This window comes from Triticum aestivum, chromosome 4D (genome assembly GCF_018294505.1).
Source record: "Triticum aestivum cultivar Chinese Spring chromosome 4D, IWGSC CS RefSeq v2.1, whole genome shotgun sequence".
In the NCBI taxonomy this organism is placed as follows: domain Eukaryota; kingdom Viridiplantae; phylum Streptophyta; class Magnoliopsida; order Poales; family Poaceae; genus Triticum; species Triticum aestivum.
The window spans coordinates 534,973-548,655 of NC_057805.1; the positions used below are offsets into that span (position 1 = coordinate 534,973).

General features: G+C 38.5%; 1 protein-coding gene across 2 annotated transcripts; it reads left to right on the forward strand.

Moving 5' to 3' along the window:
* The first annotated feature begins 1,088 nt into the window (after positions 1-1,088).
* LOC123095544 (achilleol B synthase) lies at positions 1,089-13,149 on the forward strand. 2 transcript variants are annotated; one of them, XM_044517039.1, is made up of 18 exons: positions 1,089-1,345; positions 1,956-2,129; positions 2,228-2,317; positions 2,400-2,597; positions 2,851-2,935; positions 4,066-4,232; positions 5,490-5,678; positions 5,760-5,873; positions 6,491-6,613; positions 6,688-6,807; positions 6,923-7,021; positions 7,903-7,959; positions 9,365-9,411; positions 9,496-9,639; positions 9,741-9,918; positions 10,333-10,407; positions 10,536-10,619; positions 12,784-13,120. In XM_044517039.1, exons 1-18 carry the CDS (start codon positions 1,142-1,144, stop codon positions 12,898-12,900), a joined length of 2,265 nt encoding a protein of 754 aa, XP_044372974.1. In that variant the 5' UTR covers positions 1,089-1,141; the 3' UTR covers positions 12,901-13,120. The 2 variants fall into 2 exon arrangements, with proteins under 2 accessions (XP_044372974.1, XP_044372975.1); XM_044517040.1 differs by lacking the exon at positions 6,923-7,021 and having other exon boundaries at positions 12,784-13,149.
* Positions 13,150-13,683: the final 534 nt, after the last annotated feature.

Genomic DNA, 13,683 nt, shown 5'->3' on the forward strand with positions numbered 1-13,683 from the left:
GTCATGCTTTGATTGTATGGATTTTGAAGGGGTACAGAGTACAGGCGATCTGCCGTGAGATCATATGTGTATGACTTGTGTCGTCTACGGCCCTCACCCTTTGGTTTCTATATATAACAGGAAGCGCCTAGGGTTTACATAGGTCTGTTGCATCTAAGGTCAAAAGTGGTAAAGATGACTTCTAAATCTTTGGAGTACATGCCAAGTCTTCGGAATTTCCCATCTTGGCTCTCCTAGGCCTGAAGAATGAGGCCCACTGGTTTATCTTCAAGAGGGGTTCTGGGCTCAACCCATATGGCTACCAACCAATGTGGCTAGCACCCCTAGTATAGGACACCATCAGCGAGGTTTCTAATATCGGCCAGGAAGACGGACGGACGGGTGGTGTTCCCATGCGGGCGATGGAGTAGATTCCTCAACAACCACACATGTTTAGTGAGGAGGTAGACGGACGGGTGCCATTTGAATACGCAGAGAAGGTGCGTGCACCGGGAAGCGGCGTGAGTGGCGCTCTTGACCGGCACGTCGCTTTAATGTTGGCTCCAGTAAGAGGTGGCGTCCGCTCTGAACCGGCATGAATGCGGCGCTGACGCTCTAGAGTGGCGCTAACCACTTCGAACGGTAAAAGGATGCAGGCGAGGAAGAGGATTTTGTGTGGGTCCAAGGTGTGGCTGCGTGGCAGAGGTCCGGACAAGCGCCCTGACTCCACTAGTTTGCTTCCGCTTCATGGGGAAAAGGACGTCTGGACCGCTGCGCGGACGGACGAGGTAATGTGTTGTACGGTAAAACATGTCTTCACCGTCCTGGCTGAATGAGTCACCGTTGGAGATACCTAAGGGCACTGCCAACTGCTAAGGAAGACAAAAATACGTGCATGCCTTATTAATGGGACTGCCCTAACACTGGCACATGCAGTACTATACTAGTATACAGCTCATGCTGAAACATTAAATAAATAATAATTGATCACGTTCCTCCGAAAAAAGGAAAAGAAAAGAAAAGAAATGCAGAAAGGTCGTCCGTCTGGATTCCTATCCTATATAAAGAACACACAAATGGTAGCAGCAAGCAAGTCTAGGAAGGAAGGGAGGATGGAAAGAAAGACAAAATAGAAAAATTACCTAGCTAGTGTACGTGCGTGATGTGGAGGTTAAAGATCGCCGGCCAGGCTAGCGGCGGGCCGTGGCTGCAGTCGGCCAACGGCTTCCTGGGTAGGCAGGTCTGGGAGTTCGATCGCGACGCCGGCTCGCCGGAGGAACGCGCGGAGGTTGAGAGGCTTCGTGAGGACTTCACCAAGCACCGCTCCCACAAGAGGGAGTCCCAGGACCTCCTCCTACGGTTGCAGGTAGTTTATCCTTTTCATCTTTGTTATTTACTAGTGATAATGTACGTGCAATGCACGTTTATATTAGATAGGGTATTAGTTGCGCGTTATATTAGGTAAGATATATTTGTTGCATGTTGGTATTTGGTAAGATATCAACTACTTTTTCGCGGGAATGATAGGATATTAATTACATGGCAGATTTGAAGGGATAGCGTTGAGTCAAAACGTGTTTATAACCAATGGCAGTGGTGGGTAATTAGAGTGTTAAACGTGTTTGGTGTTCAACATTGGAGCGATTTGAACCGCTAGATAACATGATTTGACGGTCGAGATGGTTTGAATCTGCCCATTTGGGTCTTTTTATATTGGTATATAGGTGTATATTGTTTGTTCCGTCCATCATTTTTTGCCTTTTGTCTACACCATACCACAAAATAGTTAGTACTACGTCTTAATGTATAACGTTTTTTGACACTGTCATCGGACGTCTTTTAACACGGTCATAGACTTTAAAAATGTCTTGTAACGAAGTTACATAAAGTAGCTAGTACTCCCTCTGTAAAGAAAAATATATCATTTAAAACACTATACTTTAGTAGCATATGCGTATTAATTGGCCGGATTCCAGTTTGCAAAAGGGACGGCAACAACCTGCACGAGGACTGAAAAGGGTGCACAAGTCACGGAGAAAATGATAACGACTTCATTGAGGCGAGCTCTAAATCAATATTCTGCTCTGCAAGCACATGATGGGCATTGGCCTGGTGACTTGAGTGGAATTTTGTTCATTATGCCCATGCTTGTAAGAATTTTGTTAACTTCACTCTCATAAACAAGATGTATCCTTATTTTATTTTATTTTATTTTCCTACACACAACACGCTATATATTGCCTTGCAGATATTCTCTTTATATGTTACTCGATCACTTAACATGGTCCTATCATCAGAACATCAACACGAGATATGCCGCCACATTTACAATCATCAGGTATGCAAATTACACCTTGCAATTTCACCAGAATACAACAATGAAACTAATTTCATAAAAGTATTATATATGACTTGTGCAGAACGAGGATGGCGGTTGGGGAACACATATTTGGGGACCTAGTAACATGCTTGGATCATGTTTAAATTATGCAGCCTTACGGCTGCTTGTTGGCGAGACACTAGACAACGATAATGATGTGTTAATCAAAGCGCGTGCTTGGATTTTATCTCATGGAAGCGCAACTGCAGTACCACAATGGGGAAAGATATTTCTCTCGGTATGCATCATAAGAAACATGACAGACAATCATTCTCTATAATAACTGATGACAATGATCAGGAAACTTTAATAAGCTACATTACCACATTTTTATTGTTTCCTTCCTAAGTAGGTGAAATAAGAATCACCATAAAACAAGAGTCTTACATTCTAGTACTATTCATAAGCATTATCAAGCACATAAAGAAAATACTATTGACTGAACTAGTGTGTATTTAAGCTATTAATTCTTCTATGTAACGTGATGGCAGATACTTGGTGTCTATGATTGGTCGGGCAATAATCCAATCATTCCTGAGTTGTGGTTGCTTCCACACTTCCTTCCAATCCATCCAGGTGCATGTTCCATCCGTGGACCTAAGATAGAATATCAAGTTGATCCATGTGCCGTGAACCATAGTGCAACAGTATAGCCATTTTTTTAGCATTCCAACATTATTTCAACTTGCACTAAGTTCGGTAAACTTGCTTATCTTATCGATCTAATAATTAGCTGAGCCCTAATGAGTTTGTCAAATTTACACTTGTCATAATTTATCTTTATAAATGTTGATATGTATCTTGACAATGCCCTGAGAAATTTTGAACAATGTCAATTAACCCACCAAGCACATTAACGAGATATTATTCCGCCCTTACATGTTTGGTCCTAACCCACAAACAAGCAAACCACCAAGGAAGAACCCACATGACTAGCTGCTGAGGCAGCCAGACTGGTCCACATTGTGCATAGAGGATCTTTGCAAAAAAAAAAGACATTCTTGTGGATATCCAATTCGGATCTAGGGAGCATGCTAATGTGTGCCACAAATGTTTTTGCAAATGTAAAAAAGAAACATTTTTTTGTTAGACATGTGCATGTTAATGTAGAAATCCTATCTCCAAATGTTTAGGGGCAAATCCCAAACATTTTGACCTGTGCAAAAAACAAAGTTGAATGCCAAATTTTCGCATTTCTATACCATCGAATTTTGCTCATTTACTGATGAAACGCTACCGCTCCGTATCGCATGAATATAGGCAGCGACGTTTTGGACACTAACATGATCATGTATAAAAAAATCAGAATTTTTTAATCTTGTTTGCCATTTGTCTGAATTTACTATTCATCCTATGAGAAAATACTTCCAGAGCCAAGACGGCGTGCCCACATTCTTGGGCCCTTCCGCTACCCCTTCATAGGCGATATTTGCACACATTGTTTTTTTTTAGAAAAGGAGGTTAAACTCACGGCCTGTTAGTCGTCATGATGCACACTACCATTTTTTATTAAAAGTAGGGAAACATTATTTTTGCAGGCATTGCATTTCCCTGAAAAAACATCCATATATGCGATTTTTGTTAAAACATTTTGCGATGTGCCTTATTACAAGTGTGTTTATAGAGATATCGGTATAACATTCTCCCATTGTCGCCATAGATATATATTCTAAATTTCTTACAGAAGTTACTTTCTTTATTCATAGGACGATTTTGGTGCTTTTGTCGATTAGTATACATGTCAATGGCATATCTTTATGGGAAGAAATTTGTTGGGCTCATTACTCCAACTATAACGGCACTACGAGAGGAGCTCTACAACACACCTTACAGCAATATTGATTGGGGAAAGGTGTCTAATTGTTGTGCCGAGGTTTGTTGCTGCCATAAATACTAAAGTTATGATACCTTTGGATATCAGGAGAAGTATACATGGTTAATGTTTTTCATTGATCATGGAAAATTTTGGGTATCCTTTTGGTAAGAGATTAAAAAAATCTGGGACAAGGATTAATACACGTACCAAAAACTAGGGATAAAATTCCGAGGGTCTTAAAACATGTCGCACGTGGACTAGCCATTTCTAGAATAAACTCTGCATGAGGACAAGTGTCCCACACAAAGTTGATTTTTTTCCAGACGGGATGTGGAATTGATGTAATGTTGTAGTGCATTGGAAGACCTATATGTCTCATCAAAAACCTAGAAACTCATAGGGGCACACATGCATGGGGCCGTCGGATTGCTTTAGAATTTCTAAACTTGTTTGGCCTTATGGCCTTTGATTATTGTAGGACGGGGTTCATCCATGCATGCTTCTGGTAACTTTTGCCAGAGTTTCATGTGCCATCCACCCCACCTTTCATGCTTTTTCATGTCTTCTTAAAATTTCAGTCTACTATAACTTTAGAACCGAAAGTCCGATTTATGTTTCATTTGCATATTCATGTTCCTTGTGGCATGGACTTCCAAACAAGACCACTCTTAAAAACATTTTGACAACTTATTTTTTAATCAAGTTTCAAATATTAAAACTTGGTAGTCATAATATCAAGTTTTTGCCGAGTTTCACCAAGTTCCATTTGCTTTTAAGGTTTATGGTTTAGGGTTTAAGCTTAAGTTTCTGAAACTTACTAATTTATCATTCGTTCCTATTAAGTTTAGTAGTTGGTACTTGGTGAAGTTTTAAAACTTGTCAAACATATTCAAAAGTGGTATTATTTCAAAGCCCTTGTCACAAGGAACACAAATATGCAAACAAAATATAAATTGCACTTCCGGTACAAAAGATATAATAGGTTCAAATTTGAAAGTCAAAACAATAAGCATGGGATGTGGGATGGGTGGAGCTACCAAAAGTTGCGGAAAGTTGCATGCATGGACCCCATCTAAGGTAATTAAGGCCTAAAGCACATGCAAATAGCAACCAATTTGTGAATCACGAGGCGATCAGACGACCACAAATTCGTGTGCCCCCGGACGGGTGTGCCATAAATCGCCTCCCATCGAAAAGCTATATGTTCACCAGACTAAACCATGAAGAATTTGTGGTCACTTCCTCTACTATGCAAAGTAATATGTTGTAAATATTAAATATCTAGATTATGTAAGTTAGTTTTCTTCTTTACAGGAGGACCTTCACAATCCCCGCTCACAGGTACGAAATATTGTACTTGTTTGTCTTAAAAAGTTTGTGGAGCCAATGTTAAATTGGTGGCCAACAAACAAGCTAAGAGGAAGAGCATTGAGTAAGCTTATGGAACAAATTCATTATAACAATGAAACAACTGAATACATAACCATTTGTCCCGTGGACAAGGTAACTTCGTAAGTGCTTATATTATGCTAAATATGGAGTGTTTCGAGTAAATCAGTTGACATCTTGTTGGCTATTAATTAGGCACTGAATATGATTTGTTGCTGGGTCGAAAATCCAAATTCAGATGCATTCAAGAAACATCTTCCAAGGGTTTATGATTATTTGTGGATTGCAGAGGATGGAATGAAAGCTAAGGTATTAGTATACCGTATGTTGTGGAAGTACTAAAAATGGTTGTGTCCATAGTTGGGTGATCACTAAATTTTTATTATGTGGAATTCTTTTGTCTCAAACATCAATGTCATAATAGGCATGGTTCAGACATACACTACACTCATCACCATTGAGGAAAAACTAAAGTCAAAAAGGTTTTACTGCATTTCGTGCAAAAATGTTTTACTGCACAACTGGAATATCAACCAAAATTATGCCTACAATCAACTTTCTATTTAGAAAAGATTTTATCATATGAGAAGTGGACACTTTATATTAGATTTTTGATGTGTGAGAAGCAGACCTACCGGAATGGTTCCACTATTGCATCGATTACACATTCCACACGCCTGTGAGGCATGTAAAGTCATTTATTAGTTCATGTTCATGGAATGAAAACTTGAAAAGTTTATTTTCCACATTTGCTTTTACGTAGTTTTTATGCATGCTCATCCCGCATGCTTCAATGCCATTAATTTAAAGTTCTATTGCATGCACACATGTTTTTAAATTTTAGAACGAGATGATTTCTTTCATGGAATGCAGATAATCCCATATGTCATGTTGGCAAGAAAACTTATGGTATTATATCAAAACAGATATATGATGGTTGCCAGAATTGGGAGACACCATTCATAGTTCAAGCAATGTGTTCAACAAATCTTATCAATGAGTTTGGCCCAACAATAAAAAAGGCTCATGATTTTATGAAAAAGTCACAGGTTCATTATTCTCCTTAGTCTTTACATTAAAATACTTGAAAACAGACCTAACATACTTTTTCTTGTTCTTGAAGGTTCTTAGAAACCTCCCAGATTATGAAAGATTTTATCGCCATAGATCGAAAGGTTCATGGACCCTTTCAACTATAGACAATGGTTGGCCTATATCTGATGGTACTGCTGAAACTCTTAAGGTAGTATACGTTACCGATGACCTTTGGTACAATAATATTTACTCAGTGATATTAGAAATGATAATTGAATGGTATTGGACTTGTGAGCTCAAAGAAGATAATATCGTTCTTGTAGACATTGTTGTCATTATCAAATATTTCTGCCAATCTTGTTGGAGATCCAATAGAAGAAGAGAGGTTGTACGATGCCATTGACTTTCTCCTATCTTTGATGGTATGACCACCTTAATCTAAGTCAATGGGCATCAGGTTACATTGGTGAATGTCCTCTCATCCTGTTGAAAACTGTGGTACCATGTATTTTATATATAAGATTGTATAACGATATTTGGTATGCATCCAACATTACCTTGTCCCACCAACCCCACAGGAAAATGAATCACTACATAAGATGATTGTTAGTTTGTTACCAGCCCCTTATTTGAGTGAGGAACCAAAGTCCTCTTGCTGCTACTACCAACTACATCACATCACTGATCCAAACTCACTACTCACACCGTACAGCCACCTCCAAAGATCCCTCTATATGATTTGATCAAATTTGAACCCTACGATCGTAGTTGGCAATGAAGAAGAAACATTGGCACATATCTCCATGCAGATCACAAAGGCGTCGCCAGGTTTTACTAAAAATTTAGTACAGTATTCTTTAGAAAATCCATATGAGATAATATTTTTTTGGTGACCAACATATGAGATAATATAAACATGAGCTACAAAAGGTAAGCACGAATAGTTCCATCTAAGCAACAGAAACTGGTGCAAATTAAGTGCTCATGAGAGAAATCCATATGGGCAGTTTTGTAACGTTGAATTGTTGTCTTTTGAGCCATCTCTTGATAACATGGATAGTTATCATAAGAAAGAAGATGGTATTTTCCAAGGGATTTGACAATTTCTAACTTTCCCTATGTATGCATAAATTTTGCCACACCTTGCAAAGGAATTAAAACATTAATGTTTTAACAAAAAAAATCTTGATTAAAAGTATGATATGGTCAATCTATTATTCTTCGGGCCCAAATAACTTTTGGTCCTTCAGTACTTGTTGAATGCCAACTAACTGATGCTCGCTTTCATCTTTCATGATTAAAGAACAAAGATGGTTCTATTTGTACATATGAACGTAGAAGAACAGCCACCTGGGTAGAGGTAAGTATTTTGCCTTGTACTATGATCAATTGAACAACTAGGGGACAGGGATGCGGTTAGTTTATTGCACTGTATCTTATCCATAAATTTTAGTTTGAAATACAACAAGTTCTAGAAAAACTAACATTCGAGTATGCAATGTTTGCTAACATTGAGCCAAAAGTAATAATTTCTCTAGCATAGGAAATTGTCCTCTTATATATTTCCAACATTTACATAAAAGGTCATGCAAACCTTTTTTTTAAATCACATCATATATGAATAAAGTAATGTTACAATCACTCTCAATAACACTCGTCATACAGACAGAACACCACCCACTAATAACCCATTAGATTCACAAGAATAGCAAAATTCAACAACTCATGAGCCACCATATTCACCTCTCTCTTATGTTTTTCCAATTTAAAATTTAGTAGAAAACTCATAACACCAAGGGTCTCCTTGTTCAGATGTACATAAAAGCCGAACTGTCTCAGTTAGCATCAGGTGGAAAATGATACACATAAAAGCCATCAGTCTCCATAATAACCACAATAATATACATGCCCGGTAGACAGGCCTCCTCACCACTTGCACATCTCTGGAGGAAGTCCAAAGGCAGTAAAAGCAACTCCCCTGGGAACCACGAACAACAATTCCAACGCTGCATGTACCATTGTCGGGTGATAAAGCTTGCATCCGCACTAATCTAAATAAAATAAGGAAGCACAAGGTTCCCACGTGGAGAGAGGATTTACCTTTACCAACACGTGGAGAGGGGAGCATCAATATAGGAATTCTATAGGATAGGATTTGCAAAGGAAAAATTCCTTTAAAGCCTTTTGGTTTGTAGGAATGGATTCCTATTCCTATGTAGGATAGGAATCAATCCTTCACGTTTTGGAGGGAAAAAACATTAGCCTAGACTTACTAGAAAAATTCTTATCCTATGCACCAGGAATTAAGATGCATGTCATCTCACTTCCTATGATTTTTCTATTTCTATAAAATGTCTATCCTATGAACCAAAAGAGGCCCAAAAGTTGTACACAAAAAGTAACTCATAGATGCTACAATGGTAGCCTTCGCTTCACCAAAAGTTGCATCATTACGAAGGCAAGCAACATTTGCTTCTACCAGTTATTGAATTAGTCCCGGCTATGGAACTTATACACATTTTCTTAATACTCTGGTTTTCTCTATACGTAACAGTACAACACTTACTAAGTAAATCTACATTGGCGTTTTTTACCAAATAAGTAGTTGATTAACATCATGAATCATGGTCAACTATTTTACCAAATAAGTAGAGGCGTAACAGGAAAAAACAGAATATTTTGTTTTCATGACCTCCTTGTTATATTATTTTGAAAATTATTCATATTCTTGAGTACTAACCTTTATTTGGTTTGAAAATATATAGCTTCTAAATCCTTCTGAGAGCTTTAAGAACATTGTCATCGATCATCCGTAAGTACTCTTTGATTTGATGAAAGTTATAGCTGCTTATATTTTCCTCTTTGCTCAAGTAAACTTTTGCAAAACAATTGGTAGAACTTCTGAATGCACGGCATCGGTGATTGATGGTATGGTATTATTTAAAGAGCTGTACCCACAGTACCGCAGCGAAGAGGTAGGCAACTGTATAAAAAATGCTGTTAAATATGTCGAGGGAAAACAGTTGAAGGATGGTTCATGGTAAGCATTACTGTGCCATTTATTTAAAGAGCTACCGTATGCTGTTAAATATGTCGAGGGAAAATCACTTCAAAATTATCATTATTTATTTTATCATGTAGGTATGGCAGTTGGGGTATTTGTTTCACGTATGGAACCATGTTCGCAGTTAAAGGATTAGGCGCTGCCGGAAGAAATTACTACAATAGTTCTTCTATCAGGAAAGCATGCAAGTTCCTCTTGTCAAAGCAACAAAGTACCGGTGGATGGGGAGAAAGCTATCTCTCTAATTATACGGAGGTAGGCCATTTAATTGTGTTCTATACCTACCCAGATGTCTTAATTTTGGATTATTACTTGCAATGGATATTAACCATCTTTCTAACTATACAGAGGTAAACCATTTAATCGTGATCTATACCCACCATGATTTCTTGAATTTGTATTATTATAGTAAATGATACTACTTAAAATTCTTACTGTGACATTAGTGACCCCATTTAAAAATAATGACGCTTTTCACCCCATTTTTCTCTTTAATGACACTCGTTTTAACTTTTTGGATAATGTTTTCCCCAAAATTGTTGCCACCTAGGCTGCCATGTATGCGCTATGTAAGCAGATGAGGTGTCATAAATCAAAATTATGACAACAAATAGGGAACTTACTCCATTAGATATACACTTATTTGTTTTGCACAACAAAATTTAACAGGAGTATGTGGACAGCGGCACTCCTCATACAGTGGAGACTGCTTGGGCAATGCTAGGTTTAATTTATGGTGGGCAGGTATGTTCATGTTTCCCTCCCTTGATATGCCATCACTCACTTGTTATGAAATTATTTCACATAACTATGAAAATATTGTTAGAACAATTGCATTATTATCTCACAAGGTGGATTCATATTTTCATCAGGCTGAAATAGACCCGGTGCCACTGTATCGTGCAGCACAAGTATTGATGAGCATGCAGCTAGAAACGGGCGAGTTTCCACAGCAGGCAAGTTTTCAGTCTAGTTATTAACTCTCTTTTTTTCGGGGGGATGTCTAGTTATTAGCTCTTACTCCTTCTATCCGGGTATGTAGGACGAGCATGGGTTTCAGGGTCTTCATTTTCAGTTTTTCACTAATGAAATGTGTGTTAGGGCATGGAGCTAAGAACTTTTAGCATCAACCAAACTAGGTTTTTTTTATTAAAAAAATGTTAGCACATGCGTGCTACAATGGCTTAGCACCTAGTTTGGTTGATACTGCTAAAACAAAACCTACTTTGGTTGATGCAACTCCTATGGCGCCTTAAGCGTCAAATAGAGTGCTTTCTGTAAACCAGCGCACAACCCCTCCACAACACTGTGTATGAAAATGGGCCGGCCCATGTAGGTCTTTTTTCATTGTTTCTCATGAATGTTCTGACGGTTTTTCAGGGCGGATTTTCTTCAGGTTTTTCCCCAGCATGGGTTTTGCCGGTTTTCTCATTTTGTTTTCCTTTTCTTTTTCTTTTTACTTGTTTTTTCATTTTTCATTTTTATCAAATTCGTGAATTTTCACAAATTTGAATTTTTCAAAATAATTTTGATCTTTTTCCTAATCCGTGAACTTTTTCGAAAATTTGTGAATTTTTTCGAATTTTGTGAACTTTTTAAAATTATGAAAAAATTTATGAACTTTGTTTAAAACAATCACGAATTGTTTTTGTTTTTTGTGAATTTTTATTATGTTACAAACTTTCCAAGTCTTGAATGTTTTCCAAATTCATGAACTTTTCTCAAATATGTGAATTTTGTCCAAATGTCATGAACTTTTTCTTTCAAATCTGTGAAATTTTATCTTTTTTGAAAAGTAAATGGTCAACTCTCCGTGGTCAGCAGTCGCAAGTCCACTAGTTAAGCGATTTAAAACAAACACTTTGTCTAATTCACATCTAGATGTTTTCTAAGGATGTCACATCTAAGCTCCCACAAATAACACAGCAACAAGGAACAAAAAAAAGTTAGGACAAAAAAATAGACCACAAATATAGTGGACATCTAGACAGGCCCTAAAACAAAACACAGCTGGGCTGGGCCATATACTCCCAGGCAAGCGACTGTTATCTTAGCTGGCGCCAAAGGCGCCAAGTAGGAGATCTCTCTTGTAGTGGCACGTGTGGATGTGGAGCTTAGTGTTTTTTTAGCAACAGTGGAGCTTAGTTGAACCAAAATTAGGTCGTGGCCTGCCCAAACTTGGGCCAAATCATTGAATAGGGAAGGTGAAATTGGGCCTTGGAAGTAAAAAGTTACGAGTATTTTTCACTCTGGCCTGCCCAACAATATTTTGGTAGCTCCACCATTGACTCAGTAGTAGAACCAAATTCTAAGGGCTTGTTTGGGACTACTCTGCTCCACCAAAATCAGTTTCAGTCCACCAAATTTACTTTGGAGCAGTTTCATACAGAAGTTGCAGCACTACCAAAGAGAATGTTTGGCTTCCATCTAGCTCCAGCTTCAAGAATGAGAAATTTGATGAAACGGAACTATTTGATTGGATGAGGGGTGAGAAACAAAGGGGTATCCACTTACTGGTGGCAGTGGTGGGTAATTTCCACCCAACTCCAGTTTCCAGAGTATTTTGGAGCACCCCCTGAATAGCTTCATAAAAAAACGAAAGTTGTAGCCTGGATTCTAGTTTTTTTGCGGAGCGGCATATCATGGAGCTATCCCGTTTGGCTCGTGTTTTTTAGAGCGGAGCTGAATTTTAAGGAACAGAGCAATCCCAAACAGGCTCTAAAAGAGAGTTGACCATAACTGGGGCCCAAGATAGAATAAATATGGTGAAAAAATGCTATATTCTGACATGTGGGCCCAAAAGTAGATGCTAAGGGAAGTTCTACATTAGAATGAATTTGGTGTTCATAGAACTCGGTTCTACCTATTTCTTAGAACATGTGACATTACACATGCTCTTATATGTCATCAAAAATATATCATTGGATTCGTCGTTGAATGAAGTTTCTAGACATATGTTTCCTAATTACATATAGCACATATTTCACTAGTCAAATTGATGACCTAAAAAATCAGGCATGGTTTACTAAGCTGGATGGAGGGCGTACCACAAGTGAGTGCAAGATTTACGTTTGTTAGCTGTTAATAAACTGAAAATTATGGCTGTCATTTTGGTGACAGGAGCACGCTGGATGCGCCAACTCTGCCTTCTACTTCAACTATCCCAACTACCGGAACTTATTCCCTATTATGGCTCTTGGAGAGTTTCGTCGCCGACTTGTTGCAAACAAGAACTGATGTGTAATCGTGCGGCAAGCGTGATAAGCCCTTCCAAACCAATCAACAAAAAAACAAGAACCGATGTGGATGCATGTGATTAAATTATAGTATTGATGTGTGTGCGCAAATATGTGGGATTTGTTAGCAATAAACACTATATGCTATTATGGGCACCATTAAATTATATATTGAGTTGGTGGGCCGAGCAACCTAAGTGCAAAATTGGTCTTTCTTTTCTTTTTTGTTTTCTATGATTTTGCTCCTCGTGCTAATGTTACAACACTGCAAAACAAGTAAGTTTGAACCAGATCACAAAGTAATGAAAAGATATGATACCTACCATCAAAACATGGTTGACTTGAAATGCGGCTCTCCATGATGCATGACGCCATGTACACTAAGGCAGCGGCGATCCACTCGTGGTGCGGATGCTTCATCGGTGCCTTCTCATTAGTTGCCACCATCACCACCTTCTTTATGTTTCAATCAAGCGCCGGGAAGATGAATGACTTGAGCAGAGTTGATGCCACTGTGACATACATCCTAATAGCCGGGGCTTTTGTCCTAGCTAGAGATGGTAGCATTGTTGGGGATAATGGGATCAACATGGACATGTGCTTTCTTGCGTGCTAGAAGATGGGATCGGCTTCACAGCATAATCGTATCTGTTCGACAACATGTCAAGGCAACAGAAAGAAGCAGAAGATGGTAAGGTTCCATTGGGCAGCCTAAGTCGCTGATCTTGTCAAGAAATGGCAAGGAGCACCAACATGAGAGTCTAGGCAGAAGCACAGCATGGCT

Coding starts and splice junctions, on each gene's coding strand:
- LOC123095544 (XM_044517039.1), top strand. CDS start 1,142: ATGTGGAGGTTAAAGATCGCCGGCCAGGCTAGCGGCGGGCCGTGGCTG. Junction 1,346..1,955: donor ACCTCCTCCTACGGTTGCAG/GTAGTTTATCCT, acceptor GCCGGATTCCAG/TTTGCAAAAGGGACGGCAAC. Junction 9,919..10,332: donor ATCTCTCTAATTATACGGAG/GTAGGCCATTTA, acceptor AAAATTTAACAG/GAGTATGTGGACAGCGGCAC.